A 23411-nucleotide genomic window follows, 5' to 3' on the forward strand; every position below is an offset into this window, starting at 1 on the left:
CACTTTTTCCAAGAATAAGGTAGGTTGGCTTTGACCATGACCTAACCTTCATGCCTGACCCATGGTTAATGGGATTCGCCTTAAGTTTAATTTAATTGTTTAACCGTCACAGAAACCATTTCGAAATTGCATAAATTCGTCTAACACCGCGTTTTCACGTCATATTTAACCATTTCCTTGGAACTGTATTCGCTGAGTGATATGGCCTGGCTGAACCGCTACAGGTCAGCGAACTTGCAAGGTACGTCTATGTTCATACAAAAAAATTGGCTATTTGGCTAACTACAGCTGTGCTGCTTTTGGCAAGGCTACGACGCGCCGTTCAAAATAATGCTGGGAAAACCTGAGCGGCGTCAAATTACCCCATGCAGCGAGAGGTAAGGCTCAGGTTGCATGCCCTTTAGAGATCACATCTGGCCACGAGATTCATGGCTTGAAGAACATGCTCCAAGTATCTCCAGCCTGCACAGTTTCATGCCCTCAACTAAGTGGTTGGATTCTGGAAAGCTTGCAGCTTCAGACCATCCAAGCTGCTGCGTACAGCCATAAGTGTCATTGCAACGCTTGAGAGAAGCCTTTAAAAAGTGTTGTAAAGCTCTTTCTATGGCGAATCTTTCCGGGAAGAGGCAATATCCCCGGCTGAACGTAGCGCAAGCTCATTTAATTAGGGCGGCTGTCGTTAACTGGAAAGGCTGCGATCAGGTTCAAGTGCTGTCGTGTTATGAGCTATGTCGGCCTGGGCGCGCATACATTACTGACTTGCAACTGCTGTGCTGCCGGCACCGGTGCGGCGGGCAGCCCTTAATGCTCGCCGCCGCCGGTGCAACGGAGGGCTGTCGCGTCCAATTTCCTCCCGCCTGTCCTCCACTAGGATACCGTGCTTCCGTGTTCTGGCGCGTCTCGCCCCAGGCCGGCGCAATGAAGGGCTTGAGTCTGTGTGAACTCCGTCAGCGTCCCAGCGGACCAATGTGCCAAGAGCTCACGCAAACACCAGACCACCATTTGCCCCGCCGCCCGCCGTTACGGCGGCGAACCGGCCGCCGCCGTCCCGTCGGAGGCAGCGGCCGGCTCCGTCGGTGCCGTCGCGTCGGAGGCGGCGGCCGGTCGACGCGCGCGCCCCAAGGCCGGGCGCACGTGTCTCCGCCGACACTAGTGAGGATTCAGGCGGCGCCGAAGCCGAATGCTAACAGGATCGCCTCGCGCGGCTATAACATGAGCGCGCTAGCGACCGGCGCCGCCAAAGCCAGTCTTCCGCTGCGTCCGCCTGACACGGACGTCATGGTGGCCTCTTTCAAAGTGTTCAAGAAGTCCTCGCCCAACGGCAAGTTGACCATCTACCTGGGGAAGCGCGACTTCGTCGACCACATCTCGACGGTCGACCCCGTCGGTGAGTCGTGCGCGGGGGCGGCTCGTGCCGAGCAGTCAGGCCCGCTGCCGAGTGCGGTGTCTTGACACCAGCCGTTTTACAAAGACTCGGCACATGGAAAATACGCCGAAAAATGCTTTGGTTTTGAGGGGGCACTTCTGGGGTGTCTGTCGTGTTGTTTCTAGCGCAAACGGCTTAATCGAGTTAGAAAGAATTAGGTAGTCACTGGCTAAAACAATGCCTGATTGTCCCGCATGTAGCAATCAACGTCACTTTTTTGGGGAACGTCCTCTTCAATTACCAGGGACAAGCCAAGGAAAGCGTACGGGTTCATCCCTTTCCCACCCCTCTAGCCACGAGGTTCACAGAAGATACTGGGCGATTTCGCAGAAATTTAGTCAAGATTCACTGACGTCTGGAGGCAGTTTTACGTGCGGATCGCTTTGAGGACAATTCTTGTTACGTGCTTGAAACTTGCGTGCGTCTACATGTGCATGCAATATTTAAACAAACAAAACAACCAGCTATTTTGGCCGAAGGCATTAACCATCGTAGACACACTACAGATCTATGTTCAGATTGACTACAAAAGCTCTCACTTAATGCAGGCTTTACTTTTCCGTGCTTGCAGTCGAGGTCATCAATAGGTTATTATAAAGACAATGTTCCGATTACATGCCAGCTGCGTGGAGATTCTAAGAGCCTCATTTATTCATTTTCCTGCGTAATGTGACGACGGAACTTATTTACGCAGGTCAGCATGGCTATGAGCTGTTTTCCCGCACGTCGTCCGTGCAGTTGAAACTTTCCGAAAGGAAGTGAAATGGCATACTTTTTCAGAAGCAATGGTCTGTCTTATCTAACCTGCAAGCTATCGAGCTTGTTTTTGTCTTGTTTCAAGACGTTGTTTTTATTTATGTATCCGTGCGATACACGACATAGCTTACCTTCATTACACGCCAAATTTTACTGTCGTCTAACAGCCAAGGTTATGAAATATTCTTTTGAGATGTCGGCATGAGTGCGTATTCATAAACACATTTCAGATGTCTTTTTACATATTCCGGCGATGACGTGTTTCGGAGCTCCTAATAGCTTAAGCGACATCAGCTTCGGTGGTTTTGCTACCTTGGACAGCTTTGCATTCGCTATCAATAGCTGAAAAGCTGCTCGCGTGGTACGCTAGTGAAAATAGCGAGGTAAGAACAGTAGCCTGCGGGGCACGTTTCGTATCCGGCAATGTTCTGGGTAAATTGGTTTTGCCAGACGAGGCTACGTCAGATACGGCCGCAGGTAACAAAGGCCGTGCGCTACTTACGCCACTTTCGTCGGGCAGACCACTGTGCGCACACCACGCTTACGCTGCTGTCAGCTGTGTGGAGTCCAGTCAGTCGCTGGGAGGCGGGAGGCGTACGCCGAAGCCTTGAGCCCGCCTCCTCCACCGTTCCCTTTCAGCCGACCTCACTGCACCACCTAGCACTTGCGAGTTCATGCCCGGCGGTCAAGGTCAAGTGATGCGACACAGGGACACGTGATGAGCATTGATTGGTCATCCAGCAAGGCTCAATGGATCCAAGTGAATGGATCAATGTCATGTAATAGGACACCACTCACCGAGTTTATAGACTTTCAATGCAGAGGGTCCTCGCTCGGGATAAAAAAGCCCGGTGCGAGGCATAGTTGGCAATGAATTCGGTTGTGGAAGCTGCACCAACAGAACGTGTGGAGGGCCGTGTTGAAAATGTGTCAACATGCGCAAGACCTAGTGGATAAAGAACGATCGCGGAGCGTCACCAGACTGAGTCACAGGCCCTAGGATACATCGCACTAGTCTGTACTCTTTTTAACAGGAATCACAAAAACAACGCTGCACTTTCTTTGTTTCTTTCAAACTTTTCTATAAATTATGTTTGGCACCGAACACAATGGCATAATCAAAAATGGTTGCGAGGTACACATACTGAAAGCCAGTGTGCTTGGTGGTATCACTACATGCTCTGCTTGTGGTCTTTGTGTGCTATTTGTAGCTTAATGAGGTCCTTAGCGATCTTTTAAAACAGATCAGGAAGATAGTGCTAACATTCTTGCAGACCATGACCCTGGTGCAACATATTTCGCTTCATGCACGTGTTACAATTGGAGGAGTCGGACGGCTATTTGCCTCGTACCATTAGTAAATACAAAACCTCCTTAAAGCTCGCGTCCCACAAAACTCATGCTGATTTAGTACGTTACAAAATATATAAAAAGGGCGTCAAGTGCAATGTATGCGCATGTGTGCGGAAGCACCATTAGCGATCCAGTTATCCGATGTGGCTTCTGTTGGCTAGCAGTTTCAAAAGACCTGCGTTTTAGAATACCTCTGCTACCCGCGCTGTCCGGCCTGGTGTAAGAAAAGCAGGAGCGTATGCATGGGGGGGGGGGGGGCACTGTGGGTACAAGCCCCTTGCTGTCAAATTGGTGCATTTATTCATATGTATATTAGCAAATATCAACAGTAAAAACCAATCAGACACGTAAAGATAAGTATTGAAAAAGCCAGCAATGCTATCGTTCGACAGGTTTTGGGCGCCTCACCTCCGCCGCACGCTAAAATGGGTTTTTGGTCGAATCTTGGTTGTTGCCCCTCGATCCCCCCCCCCCCCCCCACAGCGAAATCATGCAAACGTCCTTGAAAACCGTGTCTATAGACCCGCACGGACATTTTCATCCCCTCCCCACAACCCAAGCGCCCCCACCCTCCACCTTCACCCTCGCTCCACTCCACCCACACCCACACTCACTCCCCCACTCCCATCCCCACCCCACCTCACTCCCACCACCCCGCTGGTGAGATCAACCCGGCCGCTGATCCGGCCGCCGACCCACCGCTGACCTGTCCACTGACCCGTTCACTGACGCGTCCGCTGACCTGGCCCGCCGCCGGCCCACAGACGGCGTGCTGCTGATCGACCCCGGCTACCTGGACGGCAGGCAGGTATACGGCCAGGTCATCTGCTCATTCCGCTATGGTCGCGAGGAGGACGAAGTGATGGGCCTCAACTTCCAAAAGGACCTGTACCTGGCCTCCGAGCAGGTCTACCCCAGCGTCAACACCGACGTGGCCAACATGAGCAAGCTGCAGGTGAGCAGGCGAGACGACTGATGCACTGTCATGCCGGACTCCAGGCGCTCCTGAGAGTCACATGTCACCACATGGTGAGACGCCATGTGTCACCATGTGTTACCACATGGTGAGACGCGTGCGGCCCGCGGTGAGGCATGGCAGCGCGTTCTCACTACTCAGCTTGCCTCCTCTATCTTTTGTATGAAAGACGTTTGCCGGGGTAACAAATCCCAATTCATCACCATGTTGGGAGCACTCAGCATTTGCGGATCTGGCCAGGGTGATATGATGAGTATAAATAGCACGCAGCCCTCCTCTTCCACTGCCTCCTGCATCACGTTTTGCCTCCCTTCACGCCTCGCCACGCGGTTTTTGCTGACGGACATCTGTAGCAGAGGGCCGAACAGGGGCCCCTACGGTTCTCAGCCCCTCCCGAAGGTCGCGCAGAGTCCCGTCCACAGCACGTCAAGGTTCCCAGTAAGCCTTGGTAAACTCTGTGGTCAGCGGTTAAGGTAGAATAGCTGCGTTGACATAATTTTAGTCTCTCATTGAATGAACCGGACACAGTGTACAATTCTTCGTTTTGTGCAGAAAGCTGCATCATCTTCTCTGGCTCATCCGACATCTCATTGCTTTCGCCTCACCGATCTGCTTTTACGCTGCAACATTTCGGAACAAAGTGTTGACAGCAGCATTAACGCTGTGGGTGGCCGGCGCTGTGACCGCGTCCCAGGATTGAGATGGCGCCTCACGCCAGCGCCAGGTGCTCGACTGCTGAACGCCTCTCCGCCGGCAGGAGCGTCTGGTGAAGAAGCTCGGGCCGCACGCGGTGCCGTTCACCTTCAACATCCCGCAGAACGCACCCTCATCCGTCACGCTACAGCCGGGCGAGACGGACCAGGGCAACCCCTGCGGCGTCGAGTACTTCCTCAAGCTGTTCGTCGGCGAGTCAGAGCTGGACCGCTCGCACAAGAGGTGCGGGGCAGAGCTGGGTGGAGCGGGGAAGAGCTGGGGGAGCGGGGCAGAACTGGGGGAGCAGTGCAGAGCTGGGGGAGCAGGGCAGAGATGGGGGAGCGGGGCAGAGCTGGGGGAGCGGGGCAGAGCTGGGGGGGGGGGAGTGGTGCAGAGCTGGAGGAGCGGGACAGAGCTGGGGATGCGGGGCAGAGCTGGGGGAGCGGGCAGAGCTGGGGAAGCGGGGCAGGGCTGGGTGAGAGTGGCAGAGCTGGGGGGGGGGGGGGGGGTGAGTGGTGCAGAGCTGGAGGAGCGGGACAGAGCTGGGGGAACGGGGCAGAGCTGGGAGAGTGGGGCAGGGCTTGGGGGGCGGGCGGATCTGGGGAACGGGACAGGGCTGGGGAGCGGGGCAGAACTGGGGGGAGCAAGGCAGAGCTGGGGAAGTGGGCGGATCTGGGGAGAGTGAGACAGGGCCGGGGGAGCGGGGCAGAGCTTGGGGGAAGCGGGGCAGATCTGGGCGAAGCGGGGGTGGCAGAGCTGGGGGAAGCGGGATGGCCAGAGCTGGGGGGGGGGGGGGCGGGAGCAGAGTTCGGGGAGCGGGGAAGAGCTGGGGGAGCGGGGAAGAGCTGGGGGAGCGGGGAAAGAGCGGGGCAGAGGTGGGTGAGCGGTGCAGAGCTGGGGAAGCGGGGCAGAGCTTGGGGAGCGGGGTGGCGGAGCGGGAGGAGCGATGAGAGCTCAGGGAGCGGGGCAGAGCTGGGGGGAGCGGTGCGCAGGTAGGAGAGCGGTGCAGAGCTGGGGAAGCGGGGTGGCGGAGCTGGGGGAGCGATGAGAGCTCAGGGAGCGGGGCAGAGCTCGGGGAGCGGGGCAGAGCTCGGGGAGCGGGACAGAGCGGGGCAGGCCGCGACCTCAGCGGCACATCCCGCTAGTGACCCACTCTGGTGACGCATTAAAGGAACATAAGATGATTGCCGAGTAGGTGGACAGATCGACACCAGGAAGGCAGACACCAGGAAAGCAGAGTTCGCCAGTGGGCTGTGGCGCCGAAAGGTATCGATTGTTGGTGCTTCTAGAAATGAGGGATACATGAAATCGGAAACTAGATTGGAAAGAAAGCAGATGCCAAAAAGCGAGACCCGGCGGCCTTTGGCCGGTTCCTTTCCCCTTACTTATCTCGCTAGGCACTTGGAGAATGGTCCACTGGAATGGCGTACAATGAATGAATAACGTAGCGTGCGTTTGATAAATGATGAAAAAATGAAAAATGTAGCTGCTTCATTAGCCACTATACTTTACGTGGGTATGGTGGTATTCATGGTGGGTACATACCTCAGAGTGTATATACACAACCCCTCATATCAGCTGTGCATGTATGTGATACTAAGACTGGCAGCAAAACATGACAGCAATGTTGTGTTTGAAATGAATGTCGACGAGCGGCATTTACATATACGCGACACATTAGTCTGTAAATATAAGCATTTGCTCGGAGTGCATATTTCCCGGGGAAAGCAGGCGTTGGACAAGACGTCTTCATTTTTCACGTTGAGTCAAAATGCGCACTTGGATTAAAGCAAACCGAACTGATCATATCGTGTCCTTCGAGGATGGTTGTAGCACACTGGCGTAAACTCCCACATGCGCGCGCCCACAACACGTGCACTTAACTCGTCCGCCGGATCTCTGAGCAGAAATATCTCCATAACATAATGCTGCAGCGTTGAGCACAACATACGTTGCGGACCATGGGTATCTGCTTCGATTATTACGGTCAGACGCTATAGATAGGATTCTGCCATAGCGGCATTCGGGGAATAAGTCGGAAATGCACTGCATAAGCAGTCTATGTCAATCGTGACTATTGACCGTGTTCCACTGAAAGGCGGAAGTCGTGGTTTGCGAAACAAATTATCGTTGCTAGACTTTGCGGCTTCAGCAAGTATTCAAGTCTTGAAAGCTTCATCAAAGCGATGGTCCTATGGCCGCGAAGCTGCAGGAAGTACCGATACGTCAATGCATGGTGAACGCATGTTAGCTGGAGGCAGCGGGTATTCACCGCACGGGTCTTGTTTACAGGGCAACAGTGGCTCTCAACATCCGAAAGGTGCAGTATTCTCCATCGAAGGGAGGCAGACAGCCCTGCACCATCGTAAGAAAGGACTTCATGTTGAGTCCTGGGGAGCTGGAGCTGGAAGCGACGTTGGATAAGCAGGTCAGCGGAGGCGCTCGCTCGCACATCCTTCGGCATGTTCAGGCCTGCATACGTGAGCGGTCAGCTCTTGTAGCGGTACTACCGTACAGCAAGGCATTAATCCTCCCATAGAGTACTCGTCGTTCCTTGAAATGTTGCTTTATCAAAGCATTCCTCTCCTTTCTCCACGTCTAGGTATCTTTTTCTGGTAATCATCGCCCATGAGCAGGTGACGAAGAGCGCTCAGCCCACCGTCCCAACGAACAACAGCCCCTTGCTTCCACGCGAGATAAAGGTCGTGCCTTGCCACACTAGGAAGTTGGAGCGAACCAGGCGCGCATAGGCAGCGCGTAGCTGAGACCGTTAAACGGGGCACGGAGCTTGTGCGCAAACAAGGGTAAATGTAGTCGCAGCTTCGTCCGTCGGGTACCGCGCTTCAACCGAATGCCAACCTGTCATCACTGACGTTGCGAGGTTGTGCATGCATTTGAAGCGCATGAGCATCTTCTCGTCATGTTAAACACAACCATCAGCTTAGTCCCCCCCCCCCCCCACCGGATGTCTATCCAGCCAACCACAGGTTTACTAGTGAATTGACATCGAGCACGCACCATGCCGCAAGTGAACTCGTGCAGTAATATCCAGACAGTCATAGGATCTGCCACTCGTGGTACCGAAAACGATACCGGAATTAGTTTCTGAATAGTATGACTGATTTTTGTGTGTGCCGCGTTACTTGAATGCGTGTAAATATATGTGGAAGTGGCATGTGACCAAACACGTTCTGCTAGTAAACCCGTGCCCAGTCGGGGGTCTGGGACAGCCGCGCCTGGCCGGTGGAAAGTTGACTCCGCCCCCCCCCCCCCCCCTGGGATCTCCAACTTCAAGACTTCGTATGAGAAAAAATACCGTTGTGAAGGTCTCGTCAAATCGTGAAGAATTTTCACCAAATTGTTGCCTTAGGTCAAATGTGAGGCCATCAGAGGTCACGAAATGTAAAAAACCGTCGTTCCGACAGATGTAGTTAAAACCAACGTTAACGCGTCAGGGCAAATATCGTGTGCACGGAAATAAACGTCAAGTTCGCGGGGAACTCATTTCGGCCATTTTTGTCCCACATATGGGTCAGGTCAGATCAAGCCACCATTCAAAATTGGTCTACTGGTAGCCTACAAGAACCAGTCACTTCTTCACAATGTACTTTTGAATATAATTATTGTATTGGGTGCAGCTGTGAGACAGAAGTATTCCAGGCACAACAGCACCATTCTAGGGTGACCTAGAGGTCATTTTTGGTCAGCTTATGTCGCATTTATAAGCCATTCGAATAAACAAAATTGAGGTTCTAACTGGGTCTTTGTGAAAAATTCAATGCTTTTCTGTGGTCAGAAATGGTATATCGCACATCTACAGGTACTTATTGTCGCATACCTCCAGTCTACATCATACATAGTCCCTTCGACGCTCGGCAATCTAGTTGTAACAAACTGAGAACAAACTGAGTATGATAATCTCATCATGCATTATAATTATTTCACCGTACCTTTTCAGTGGAGCATTCGAATTTTGCACCCAAAATTATATATTATGGCTTCCTATTTTGAGATCCGAATGTGTTTGGTAGAAGGCACCCTTAGGGATAGATCATGACCTGGGCCAAGGTCACCTGCTTTGTGGTCGTATGATGGTTGCGTATGTGAGTTAGCACTCTTCTCCTCATATGCAAGCACCAAAACGACACAAAACAAGTACAAATCGAAATTTAGTTACGAAAAATAGCAAGCATAGACCTAACCTCAATTCACTGTCCTCGCATTTTGCGAGAAAAAAATTAAAGCATCAAACTGTAGGTACTGTCATGCTCTATTACTGTAACAAATTTGAACGATGGCGAATGATTCACAAAAAGTGATGTGTGTTCACAGCTTTGTAGATGTTGACCTCTTTAACATGACCTAGGTCACTGATCTTGGTATAGCAGAACCTCAGTCGGCACAAACTATGTCAAATCGATAAATGAACAGCTACTTAAAATTTCGTGTGCTGCGAGCGTTCGTTTTCGACTTGTGTTCGAAAAACTGTAGGGGGGAAATCAACTTCCCCGGCCGGATGCTGGCTAATGGCTTTTGACTCGGTCAACGAAGATGGTTTGCGCTTAATATGTACGATGCTGAAGTCTATTTTTCTGATCAATCGGACATCTTAAATTTTGTCGCGAATTTTTGTATATGCTGCTTTAGTTGTATGGTCTTAAAACGGTCCTACGGGGGGGGGAGGAGGGGTAGAAGCGTTAGTGGTACGTGCTTTCAACTATTACGTTGCTTTTGAATGATAGCGTAACGTCCCAAGACGAAATGAACAGGTGGCCCTGTAAATATATGCATATTCATCTTACCCCACGTCATGCTACTCCACGGCGTTGTGAAATTCAGGGAATGGAATGGCAGATTCGTAATTTAGTAACGCTTTTAACAATAATGCTTGCACACGATCCAATAGAAGCGTTTATTGATCAGTGTGGTGGTGTTCGTTGCAGAGGGCTTTTGTTTAAGAGTGCGCACATTTGGTTCAACACACGTCGGCTTATAACAGAAAATATCTGAGGCTTGACAAAATTTGTCACGAAGTTTTGATGTGGTGTGGTGAGAGAAAGCCAAGGACCTGCGAAAGGTTGAATTTGTTGAGTGTGTACAGCAGTCCGAGCTAGCTTGGTAGCAACTAGCAGCCTTCATATAACACCAGCGGCTGAGAAAACAGGTGGACATCGCACATCGCTCGGCGCCTTCTGTACTAAGACACTCCGAGCACTTACACTGCTGCTCCCGCCAACCCGGCCTTGGAGGGATTGTCCCCCGGGATTCCACGAATGCTTCCATTATGTCGTGCTGCTTATGCCTAATAACATCCTGCTCGCACTGAGGGGCACTTACTACGCCATACTGATCAGCGGCGCACTGTACAAAAGCCAATCTGCAGCGTCAGACAGAACAAGTGTGCCACTGGTCTCAATGGAAGTGCGATTGCTGTTCTGAGCATTAAATAAGGCTTAACTGATAACTAATTGTGTCCAGTGTTCGGTACATATATAATGGTCATTGAGCGATTCCAGCAAATATGATAAGAGCGAAGCATATTGATTGCAAATGTCATAAAGGTATATGTCTTTGCTTGGAGACTGCCGATTACAGATGTCCAGGTGACCGTCCGTGACAACATCTGAGTCTCATATCCTGTGATCTAACTGAACATCTTATTACATTAACCGATGTTAACACATTAACAGCATATTACCGATGTTGAAAACCATTCATAATCCGGGTAGCGGATGACGTGGGTACCTGCATCTCAATTAGAGATAACGTGGTGTCGTCCATTTTGGAAAACAATGCATTTCCCTAAAAGCGAAATAGTGGTGCGCAAACGACTTCAAAGGTTCACATGGTTAATAACGTATTTTAGGCTCATAGCTATTTGCGCTGACATCCGATCCTCGAAGCGCATCTCGAGCAGCACGCCACAAAAAAATATGATGACATCCAAGAGTTTGCCCCCGCCGGCGTGCGGAGACCGCGCGTGACGGGCCCTCTTCTCTCCCCCCCCCCTCCCCCAACACCCTCCAGCCCGACACAGCGTCACCACACGGCTGCACCGCGATGGCTCACCTCCTGGGTGAATTACCAGACTTCGAGTCTCGGTCGAAGCGGCCTCAAGAAACCGTGTAATTAAGAAGGCTGCTGCTCAGTTTTGGTCAGCATACCGCTGTCCAAGTCCCCGACGTGTCAGGCCCATTGCCAGACCGAGGAATCGAGATCAAACCGGATAGCGGTGTATGAGACGGCTGCTAAGAATCACGAAACATGTTCGGAGGTATTTTGCACGCTTTGGTTTGCGATAAATACATCCCGATACGGCAACCGCCCTGGCGAATGCACACCGGGAGGTCAAGGGCGAGCGATTAGTACCAATGGAAACCTCACCAAAACTCCCAGAACCATGGATATAGCCTATGCAGGTATGCTCGGTGTCGTCATTGCTCAATGCTATCCACAGTTGGTAACGACGCCCGGACGAACTGCTAGAGTCAATATAGATGAGTCAACTGCTAGAGTCAATATAGACACACCGCCCCACCTCGAGCCGACCGCAACTCTCCTGGACCACGTAATTACCAACGTGCCGAAGCTGGAGGGCACCGTTCTGGTGCCGCCGGTGCCTATTGCGAACCACCTCACCACTATGTTTCGTGACCCGTTCAGGCGGCAGAATTTGCGTCCTGCTTCTTTTCGTATTCGCCCTGGCGCAAAATGTGCAGGGGCGCACCCAGACCGCATCTGCTGGAGGCACACTGGGACCCGTTGTACCGGGCCGTGGGTGTGGCGGGGAAGCTGGAGGAGTTCATGTGCTTCTGGTCAGGCGCCATTGATGCGCACTGTCCTCTGAGGACAATGACACCCGCGTCCACGCTGCCCCTGGATTGAGGTCAATTCCGATCTGTTGCGTGTGATGCGGGAGCGCGACCACGCCTACCGGTCATGGCGCAGCTACGGTGCGGAGACCGACCGCACACCGCACAGAACCGCACAGTACATCGGCGACTGCGAACGCTGGGTTAAAGGTTGCTGCGCTCAGGCCAAGCACGACTTTCCATACGCCAGTATGTTTTCCGACCGGGCTGGTTTCTGGCGGGCAATCCGCAAGCTTGGACCCAGACCTGCCAGGGGCGGGGGGAGGTGGCGCCAAGGAGGTAATTCCCGCTGACATGGCCGACGATTTTAACCGTCACCTCGCCTCAGTTGGTCCAAAAATCGCGGCCGAGCTGAAAACGGGCACCCCTGTGATCCGCATATCTCTCCACGACAACCGTGCGTAATCACGGTCAGGCCAGTTTTACACCCTGTAAGCCTACCCGAGCTTTCAAAGACTATGAGTGCATTGTCTTCATCTAGGGCTGTCGGCGTCGATGGCGCGCCACTGCTTGTGCTAAAAAAGCTGTTTCGCTGTCATAGGACCTAAGTTGCTTCATCTAGTCCATTTTTTCCAGCGTGACCTGCGTTTTTCCCTGTGCGTGAAAGTTTTTCAACTTTTTCCCTGTGCGAAGAAGTTTAATAGTCAACTTGATGGACGGCGACAGGTGGTGAGAGGTGGTTCACTTTCCCTTCCCTTATCCCACGGTGTCCCTGGGAGATTCCTGGTGGGCCCAATCCTTTTCAGCTTCTTCACAAATGACCTTCTATCCTACCTGCCTCACGAGTGTCTGGTTTCCTACGCCGACGATACCCGGGTCCTCGACACCGCCCCCCCCCCCCCCCGAGCACTCGCCCGCTCCGAAATCTCTTCAGGAGGAAACCATCCTTGCCCTCCAATCCTGCTTCACTGCCAATTCTCCGAAGATTAACCCTACCAAGATCACCCTTCTTTTAGTCGGCACGCCCAAGACCATCAGAAAATACCTCATCCTTCCATCTTGACATCTCCAACTTAATATCTACCCCCGTCGTCCGTGACGATGATCGGGGTGACCATCGATCGTATCCTTTCCTGGGAGAAGCACTCATCCAGATTACTGGAAAAGCGCAATCCCATCCTGTTTTGTTTGCACAAATTTCGTCATCGTCTCACTCCCAAGGTCTGCAAACTCATTATCCGGGCCCATTTTTCTCCTACATCCTGTACTGCCTCCCAGGCTGGGGCGGAGCCGCCGCCTGCTATCTCGGCCGGGCGCAAAAAACCGCAATTTACGCGGCCAGAACCGTCTCGGGGCGTGGGGTCCAGATCGTATTTCACCGGTCGTAACGTCGCCGCAATGGCGCGGAATCAGTGACCTTGTTACGCGCCGCGGCCATATTGGCGTCTTCAGGGCCCTAAATGACCCCCGTGCGCCGGACGCGGTCCGGTTGCTGTTCATTCCTCGGACCGCTGTGAGCGCACCAAGAGGTCGGCAGGTGCCGCAGCTTTGGAGCGGTCTCCTTTCCGGCTGTCCATGTCGCGTAGGGTGTTTTCACATCGTGCGGCCTCGTCCTGGAGCCACCTGCCATCGGCCATTGTGACCTCCCGCAGCCACGCTGCGCTCACATCTAACCTTCACCAATGTGAAAAAGAGCGTTTTGTTCGACTCTGTAGGCCTTTCCCAAACTCTTGACGTGTCATCAGATGCCAGCATCTTCGTTTTGATCGTGTATCTTGTAACCATTGACTGGAATCAAACATCAGCCCATGCGAAACGATTCGTAGTAAGCACTTGGCATGACATCAACCGGAGAGTGCGCCGGATTTTCCCTGGCGCCCTGTCCAGCGCTCTTGATGCTGGGTTTACTGTGTCAATTGGGGTCTGGGTCCAAATTGGTGAGCATGACTCCCTCAAAGAGATGCGATATTCCAACCGCGTCTGTGCGGTGCTGCGTGCCATACGAGGTCAATTTGGATCATTAGTTATGACAGAAAGCATGCCTGTGTTTGGATACGGGAGTAATCTTGAGAGCATATACTGTCGGCATTGTAGTATAGCATCTGTTCACAGGTTTCACTGTTCTTAATGATTTTCTCATCTTTTCAAGGCGATTTTTTGCTGGTGCATCATTGTCTACATGGTTTGCTTTTATCTTCGATGTATCGATATTTAAAAAATTTCAGATATTCCTGTCACGTTTTGGCCATGCGTCAAGGACTCAAAAGCTTATCCCAATGTTTTGGGATGGATCTCTGAGTTGATGCTCGCTTGCGCATTCCCAGAACATTGTGAAAATGACTTCAAGAGAATGCTGCATGCTTTCAGTAGGTCGCAATGTTTTGGGGGTCCATTTGGACTTCACCCAGCATTACCAAGACGCCACCTGGCATGGAACGTCCCTGCGAGGTGTAGCATGTTCAAAAGGAACGATGATTGTTCAGCGCAGCCTGCAGGGAAAGACAGCTGGACGGGTGCATTTTTTTTTTTTTGCATTGCTCCGCATAACGCCCCTCACACACCATACCAATTGCGCCCGTCCAGGTAGATTCCAAACCTGATCCGCACCGTTCCGTCACCGGCAGCTGTACCACCACGGCGAGAACGTGGCGGTGAACATCTGCATCCGCAACCACAGCAACAAGACGGTGAAGCGGATCAAGGCGGCGATCCAGCAGGGCGTCGAGGTGTGCATCTTCTCCAACGGCAGTTACAAGGCCACCGTGGCCAGCGTCGAAACCGAGTAAGTGATTGTGCTGTACCGAGTAAGTGATTGTGCTGTACCGAGGAAGTGATTGAGCTGTACCGGGTAAGTGATTGTGCTGATCGGGCTCGCTGTCAGCTGGCGTCATATGTGTCCGGACAGACTCACTGGCGAGGGGTATCGGTGCGGGAGCTTGACGATATATATATATATATATATATATATATATATATATATTGCATTGCTCCGTATAACGCCCATCACGCACCATACCAATTACGCCCGTCCAGGTGGATTCCAAACCTAATCCGCATATATCGTCACATAGATATAACCAGATATATATATATAGCACATATACTTATATCGTATATATATATATATATATATATATATACCGTCACATATATATGTAAATATATAATGTATATATATATATATATATATATATATATATATATATATATATATCGGCATGATACACTCGATCCCCATCACGCTTCGGTACAGGCCAATGGCGCACCTGCTTGTCGATGGCCAGCTACGGGCAATGAGCAAATCAGTCTTGCTAGAAATTTTTCAGCACCGCTTGACGGATGATGACCACTTGATGCGACTACACAGGGTGGTCTATGTCCGCGCCTGCGACAGGTGGACTCCAGATCAATAAAAAATGCGATGAGAAGGGTACCTCGCGACACGCCTGTCAGTTGTGTCCAACGCAGCCGCGTGCCTGCCGCAGAGAGGGGTGCCCAGTGGAGCCGGGGCAGTGCCTGCAGAAGGTGCTCATGCTCAGCCCCACCCTGGAGAACAACAACCGCAGGGGCATCGCGCTCGACGGCAAGCTCAAGCAGCAGGACACTGGACTGGCCTCGAGCACGCTGTGAGTGAGCTCCGCGCCCTGGGCTCGCTGAAGAGGCGCGTTTTGAGTGTTCGTGCATCGATTTGGACGATTCGTCCTAGTCATGAATAATGCATGAGAGATTTTAAATGGAAAATGTACCGTTGCGTCCACGCAAATATGTGCCTACGTCTTTAAAACGTTGGCATATCTTTTATCTGAAAGAAATACGCATAGTTTATGTATATATATATATATATATATATATATATATATATATATTTATAGGTTCTCACCGTATGGTATGTTCCCACGTCACTTTACCTAGTCGAACAAGTCCAAACCTGCGGGCCCAGTCATAACTATAAGGGTCTCAATATCCATTACGTTGAATAATAACAGAACCGAATGCCCGCAACGTTCAGCTTCAAGTAGACTATAGTGCCAGCATTTTAACCAAAGTAAACAGACAAAGATGCTAAACGTTGTCCAGCCTAACTCGCAAACAGACGCCGATACAACCATTCTTGCGAAAATCCTTACTGACGTGACACATAAGCCGGCAGTATGATGACCCCGCCGGCATTAATAAATCTTGTCATTCAGATAAAACTACTTAGATGGTCTTGGGACGGACATCTCCTTCTGTGTATGTTCCACTTATCAAAGCGGCTAACACATGCTTGGGGACGAATTTCTGTCTGTAAACTGTGACGGATCCCTATCCAATATAAAGGAGAGCTGTTTATCGTCCGTATGCAACATGCCAACAACCCAGGGCCCTTCTTTACTTTTGATTGTGCAGTGGATAAACAGTTATAAGTAGTGAGTGGCCCACAACAAGAATTATATCATCTTTTCCCCAAGCTGACTGGATATCGCCCGTGCCTCATAGTGATCAAGAACGTCGACGCACTGCGCGGCCATCAAAGAACACAACTCTCACCCGACCACCCTATTATGATAGCCCCTGGCGTTGTTGCAAGCGACAAATCTGAGCCATGCGCGTTGAAATGCACTGGCTGCACTGGCTGCGAGAAATACGACTGTTTGTGGGCCTCTAAACACGTAACGCCTTCTCCACCCTCCCATCCGCAATGCAGTAGCTGTAATTATGTGAATATGATTGCATATTTGGATTATGATTAATGAATACATTAGTTCACATAAAATATCAAAACATTTTTATCAGAACGAGCACGTGCCTCCTGTGTCCCCCCCCCCCCCCCTGCTGGAATGCACCACTGGTTATTACCATTCCAGGGCAAATAAAAATAGTCCTATTTTCCATATAGCCCAAGGATTTCGCACACTCCCCAAGGATTTTTACTGGAATGTCCAACTGGAATTTTATCATCGCCGCTCTTTTCATTATTTCCTTCACTTTTACTCTTGTTTTTCTCTTCCCAAATCTGGGCGTTTATCTTTCGTAATTAATTCCGGAATGCGACACCATCAAAGGCGTCACCATGATTGAGCTGCCGACTGATGAGCGAGTGAGACAAACAAGCGCTCCGGGGGGGGGGGGGGGGGGGGGCAAAACCGTCGTTGTTGTATAGGAGGGAAGGGACACGCTCCATTTCTGAGTGGAAGGGGCCATGCGGTGAGGCGTGACTCGCTCCGCGGCAGAGGAAAGGACTGGCCGTCGAGGTGGTCGTCAGGTTGTTTCTTAGTAATGACCATCGGAGAAAGTCGTTCAACAAAACCATGAGTGTCCATAAAAGGGCAGCTGGCAGCTGACAGTTGGCAGCGGCCATGGCATATGGCACGCAAACCGAGAATCAGGTCAGGTACCACAAGTACTGTGCGGCCATGTAGCTTAGTGCACCCAGCCATGTAGGTTCAGAGCCCAATAAAGAGCTCTGAGTATTCGAAAATATATGCCAGCATCAATTCAGTGATCCAATAGCTGCATTATTTCCATCAAGCAAAGAACGTTGCATAAGCATGCTTTGAGAGGGACAAGCGCCGATGGTTTATATTTCCTGACGTCAGAGACAGGGTCATCCTCGACATTTCCTGACGTCAGAGATAGGGTCATCTTGGACAGTTCCTGGCCAATGCTCAGCAGCGCAAGGTCGATTCATTCTGCCCCTGTTCTCTGCAGGCTGGCGAACCCGGACCAGCGAGACGTGTTCGGCATTGTCGTCTCCTACTCGGTCAAGGTGAAGCTGTTCCTGGGCGCGCTGGGCGGCGAGCTGGTGGCGGAGTTGCCGTTCGTGCTGATGCACCCAAAGGTGAGCGCCGTCTTGCCGCACGTTCACACTCGTCCTAGCACACCGACGACACCAGGGCGGGTTGGAGTGTGTGGCCACCCTCGCAGGTGTACGCTCGTTGGATAAACCGACCGAGATCTAGCAGCCCGGCCATCTTGGAAAACACCGTGCACACTACACATCGCCCCCCCCCCCCCCCCCGGATACTGAAACGCCAGGGCAGACTGCTATCCCTCCCTCACTGGCCGCCGTGAGCCCCGTGCACCGTTGATTGCAACAAAGCACGAGCATTTGGCAACGCTGAATACAAATCACAGGGCATGAAGCCGCCCTTTCCTACGATATTCAGACAGTTCTCGCATTTAGGATACCTTTCTGTGAGCCTCACTTAGTGTTCACGGCATTGTGGCCCAATCTGCTATTCACGAACAAGTCGTTCATATGACAATGACTCCAACAGCGGGAATGGGCTAACGATTCCAGGTAATATATAATTCATGTTCAGAACAAGACGCGTTGCCCGAGATACTAAGTCGTCCATTCGAGCTGTGACGAGCCGACAGTAATTTGACATTTTTGACGCTTGCTCAACCAGTGTACTCATAACAACGCGGCAGAAGCGCGCTGAAAGCAACGGAGATGTAGAGCAAAGACTCAGTTCAAAAAACATCGGCCGATGGCCAAGGAAGTAGCTGAATCAAGGCGCCGTTTTGTATCAATGACTGGGTTGGTTAGGGTGCGAGCCGAGCAATGGACTGACGGAGGGCCGATATTCCTGTCCGAGGCCGGAAAATTAAATGAATATCACCCAATGGCCTTTAAAAATGTGCAGAGAACCGTTACATACAAGATGCTTTATGAAAAAACAACGAGCAGTTTATTTAATTGCCGGCCTAATGAAACTGAATAATTTCTCACGGTACTTTTCCCACAGAGGATAGAACGGCAAAATAAATGGCCTGCAATGAGAGAGAAGACGCTCTCTGAGAGGGCAGGGCAACGTTAACAGAGGACGGGGCAATGTTAGCAGAGGACGGGACAGCGTTAACAGAGGACGGGACAACGCTAGCAGAGGACGGGACAACGTTAGCAGAGGACGGGACAACGTTAGCAGAGGACGGGACGACGTTGACAGAGGGCGGGACGAGACACCATACACCGCACGTCTCGAAGAGCCTCGCTGCCAGACAGATCTGCATGCCCACCAAAGTGTGATATAAAGTAGGATTATGGATACCGGTATAATGCATGTGGCTCTGTAACAACTGGTTTGCTCATTTGGCCATCAGTTATATATGTATCTATCTATCATATATATATATATATATATATATATATATATATATATATATATATATATATTATATATATATATATATATATATATATAGTTATATATGTATCTATCTATCATATATATATATATATATATATATATATATATATATATATATATATAATATATCATATATAGTTATATATGTATCTATCTATCATATATATATATATATATATATATATATATATATGTATATATATACATAGCACCACACGGGGCCGGTAAGATAATTTTCCAGCACTGGGGTCGCTTCTGCCGTCGACCTTCGGTCTCGAGCAGGAATTTTACAGCGACAAATGTCCTGGGAAATTGTTCTGGACCAAGTTTGATCTTATTTTTGCGAAATACTGTTACGTGATGGAATATAGAGGGAAATTCAAAGCCATCATTGTTATGATATTTGGGTTATGACATTGGAGGACAAGACTGTGAAGAGACAATCACAAGATTCATTGAGTCAAATCGTGGTGCAGAACCGCCAACTAAGATTATTGTCGTTATCAATATCGAAGCGTTTCGGAAATACATCGCTGTGCCACAAATTCCATTAATCATCAATCGTTTCTCTGGGCGGCTGCAAAACTTCCACAATAATTTATTAAGCTCGAAGCAGGTTGAAAAAGATCCTGTTGGATCGTAGTCCGAATAGCTGCTTGCGCGGGACAACTGCAGTCCAAAACAGTTTGTACAGATTACAGTCATATTTTTGGCCAAATAGCCGTTTGGTAAAACGTTTCGTCTCGTGACCAAACATGTTTTCCCAGATGGAAAGAGATGGAGGCGAAATGTTAAACGGTAAACACAAGCTAAGCCAGTGACATTCCAGTATTTGGTCAATGCTTTTGCAACAGCTCGTGCATTTGGTATAACATTTCGCATCAGCGTTGTTTTATGTGGCAAAACCTTTTTGATCGCGGGTCGTGAAGTTTTACCAATTCACGCGTAAACAATTATTCACTCACAACTACGACTGGAATTTGTAGAAGTTGTCTCGGATTGCGGTTTTAACTGACTGGACTGCTCTGGAAGCTTTACACACACTCAGAGAAGTATTTAGTGATGAATGGAAAGTGCGGAGAATGGCTCATTTCCGAACATTTTCTATATCGATGACGGCAGTGGTCGTATATGGCTTCTCTTTTCTGCGGCTATCCTCATTATCTTTTTAATTATCTCCTCGTGGTCTTCTTCGCCAGTGCCATACTCCATGTATGGTGGGAACAATACCTTTAGATTCGCTTTCCAGTTTGCTTCACACAACAGTATGTGGCAACGAGTATGTCACTCTTGGATCGAAATACCATTTCAACATATAATAATATTTCAGGATTCACAGGACAAAAGGATATTTCAGGACTTTGGTCAATGTCGCATTTCTGCCCTCGACCTTCGGTGTTGAGTAGAACTGCAACAGCGACCTAGGTCCTGGAAAGTTTTTTGTGGCCTCGTGTAAAATTACGTTATCCTCGTTGTGTGTTTCTCATCAAAGTTATTTCGCCTAATTCTAACCAGAGGGAATTTTTCGGTTTCATCATGGCATTGTTTTCCTATCAATTAACAAAAAAATAAAAGCATAGTAAGCACAGCCATCCCATAATGTTTGGAGAAGTTAGACCCTGAGTGATAATTTTTTCATAACTAAAAAGCTAGGTAAACGTTGGACACCTTAACAAACAGCGGACCACATCAGCTTAAAGAAGGTATTCCACATTGGTATTGCGCAATGGCCACGAAACGCTCAATGCCAAGACAAAATCATCGAATTGCTCGTGTTTCGCGTACGTCGACACGGTTTGTGACACCAACGGACAGAAATTGGCCGTCCATTACTTTAAACGTTAAGTGCAAGTTTTGATCACGGATCGCATTTTGTGCCACATAATGCAGGAGTTTGGACAGCAATGTTAGTTATGGCGGGATTTAGACTGGGACCGAATAAATTCAGAAAAGCGCCGTGACCGAGCATGTCAATACAGTACGAAATATAATACTTCAGACAAATATACAAGAACACCACGAAAAAGGGCCGAAGCATGTGCACATAGCGACATCGGGACCCCGCAAACACATTACGTTTAATGAATGAGTGGCATTTAGTCCGATGTCACTTAACCAGACACCTATCGACAAGATGAAATGCTACGAGTGGGCCGGCCCGTCCGCCGGGGTAGCAGTTCTGACACGGCCAGTCTGGCACCGACTCTAGTTAGCTAGTTAGCCATTGCGTTTTAAGTCAATCGCGTTGGTTGTTTGTGCCTTGGCACAGACAGTAATAAAAAGTTCAGTTACGTAACTAAACGGTGACGTATTGAGGAGCATATTGTACAAAAATGTAAATGTGTTGTCTAGTGCAATCTTTTGCACACAAATATATAGCATATAGATAAAGCACAGTATATAAGCAAACCACACCAATAGTTACAAGTGAGTTTATTTTATCAAATTAAACATACCTCGGAGCAAGCCGCGTAATCAAGCATGAGATGGAACACGCTTCAGTAGTGATGTACGTCTAAAATGTTACGTAGCAGTAGTGTGTGTCAATCTTCGCACTGAAGTGACAAGGTGGAATAACACGGTTTTAACATGGGCCGGTCAAGTTAAGCTTCTACAGTCTGAAATATAAAATGAAATTGACAAATATGACCACGAGCAGTACCTTATAGGTTTCGGTCTTCCTACTCGTAGGACGGAGATACGTTCGGCTCGAGTATAGTGGAACGCACCCCAATGTTGACCCTGGCGTGCGTACTCGACCTGACACGAAATCGCGCCTGCCGCTCGCGCACAGCGTCCACTCCCCAGTGGGCCTCAAACAGGTGATGACAGGGCGCCGAGGCGGCTCTGTCTGCAGGTGTAAAGGAACGTTTCCAAAGTATGGCATACTTTACTCTTGCTTGCAATGCTCATCATGAGGGACCGTGGCACCCGCTTGTTGCGATAACATCATCCAACTCATTTCCTGCGCCGCCGCGCTGGTCCGTGACCGATAGCCTAGTCTGACCGATGGTAGGTGACATGCTGCCCAATGTGCGGTGTCAGCATGACAGCCGCGTGACGTCACATGTCGGGCAGTGTCCAGTGTGCGCGTGACGGACGCCAGGCACCAGTCCGTGTCCAGAGTAGGCGTGACGGACGACAGGTGACACACCGTTGGGCGTCCGGCATTCCAGCGTGACAGACGACAGCTGACATACCGGTGTGTGTCCAGCATCCCGGCGTGACATACGACAGGTGACATGCCGGTGTGCGTATCTGCCATCCCAGCGTGACAGACGACAGCTGACATACCGGTGTGTGTCCGGCATCCCAGCGTGACATACCGCTGGTAACGTACTGGTGTGTCCGGCATCCCGGCGTGACAGACGACAGGTGACATACCGGTGTGTGTCCGGCATCCCGGCGTGACAGACGACAGGTGACATAGCCATGTGTGTCCGGCATCCCAGCGTGACATACCGCTGGTAACGTACTGGTGTGTCCGGCATCCCGGCGTGACAGGCGACAGGTGACATACCGGTGTGTGTCCGGCATCCCGGCGTGACATACGACAGGTGACATACCGGTGTGTGTCCGGCATCCCGGCGTGACAGGCGACAGGTGACATACCGGTGTGTGTCCGGCATCCCGGCGTGACAGGCGACAGGTGACATACCGGTGTGTGTCCGGCATCCCGGCGTGACATACGACAGGTGACATACCGGTGTGTGTCCGGCATCCCGGCGTGACATACGACAGGTGACATACCGGTGTGTGTCCGGCATCCCGGCGTGACAGGCGACAGGTGACATACCGGTGTGTGTCCGGCATCCCGGCGTGACAGGCGACAGGTGACATACCGGTGTGTGTCCGGCATCCCGGCGTGACAGGCGACAGGTGACATGCCGATGTGTATCCGGCAGCCGAATGCCCAGCGGCCGCTGCAGCACGTGGCCAGCACGGAGCAGCTGGAGACGTTCCGCAGCGACAGCCTGGACCTGGCCGAGGACCTGGGTCCCACCGAGACCCAGCCGCTCCAGGACCAGGTGGCCGGCCTGAGGCTGCGCCACTAGGCCCAGCCGCTCCAGGACCAGGTGGCCGGCCTGAGGCTGCGCCACTAGGCCCAGCCGCTCCAGGACCAGGTGGCCGGCCTGAGGCTGCGCCACTAGAGCCAGCCGCTCCAGGACCAGGTGGCCGGCCTGAGGCTGCGCCACTAGACCCAGCCGCTCCAGGACCAGGTGGCCGGCCTGAGGCTGCGCCACTAGGCCCAGCCGCTC

General features: G+C 50.8%; 1 protein-coding gene across 1 annotated transcript; it reads left to right on the plus strand.

Moving 5' to 3' along the window:
• Positions 1-1177: 1177 nt before the first annotated feature.
• On the plus strand, positions 1178-23229 carry LOC119097077 (arrestin homolog). Its single transcript, XM_037220107.1, has 8 exons — positions 1178-1387; positions 4300-4490; positions 5269-5447; positions 7497-7632; positions 14641-14798; positions 15502-15642; positions 17708-17837; positions 23058-23229. Exons 1-8 carry the CDS (start codon positions 1213-1215, stop codon positions 23205-23207), a joined length of 1260 nt encoding a protein of 419 aa, XP_037076002.1. The 5' UTR covers positions 1178-1212; the 3' UTR covers positions 23208-23229.
• The last annotated feature ends 182 nt before the right edge of the window (positions 23230-23411 follow it).

This window comes from Pollicipes pollicipes, unplaced genomic scaffold (genome assembly GCF_011947565.3).
Source record: "Pollicipes pollicipes isolate AB1234 unplaced genomic scaffold, Ppol_2.1 Scaffold_4295;HRSCAF=5057_pilon_pilon_pilon, whole genome shotgun sequence".
In the NCBI taxonomy this organism is placed as follows: domain Eukaryota; kingdom Metazoa; phylum Arthropoda; class Thecostraca; order Pollicipedomorpha; family Pollicipedidae; genus Pollicipes; species Pollicipes pollicipes.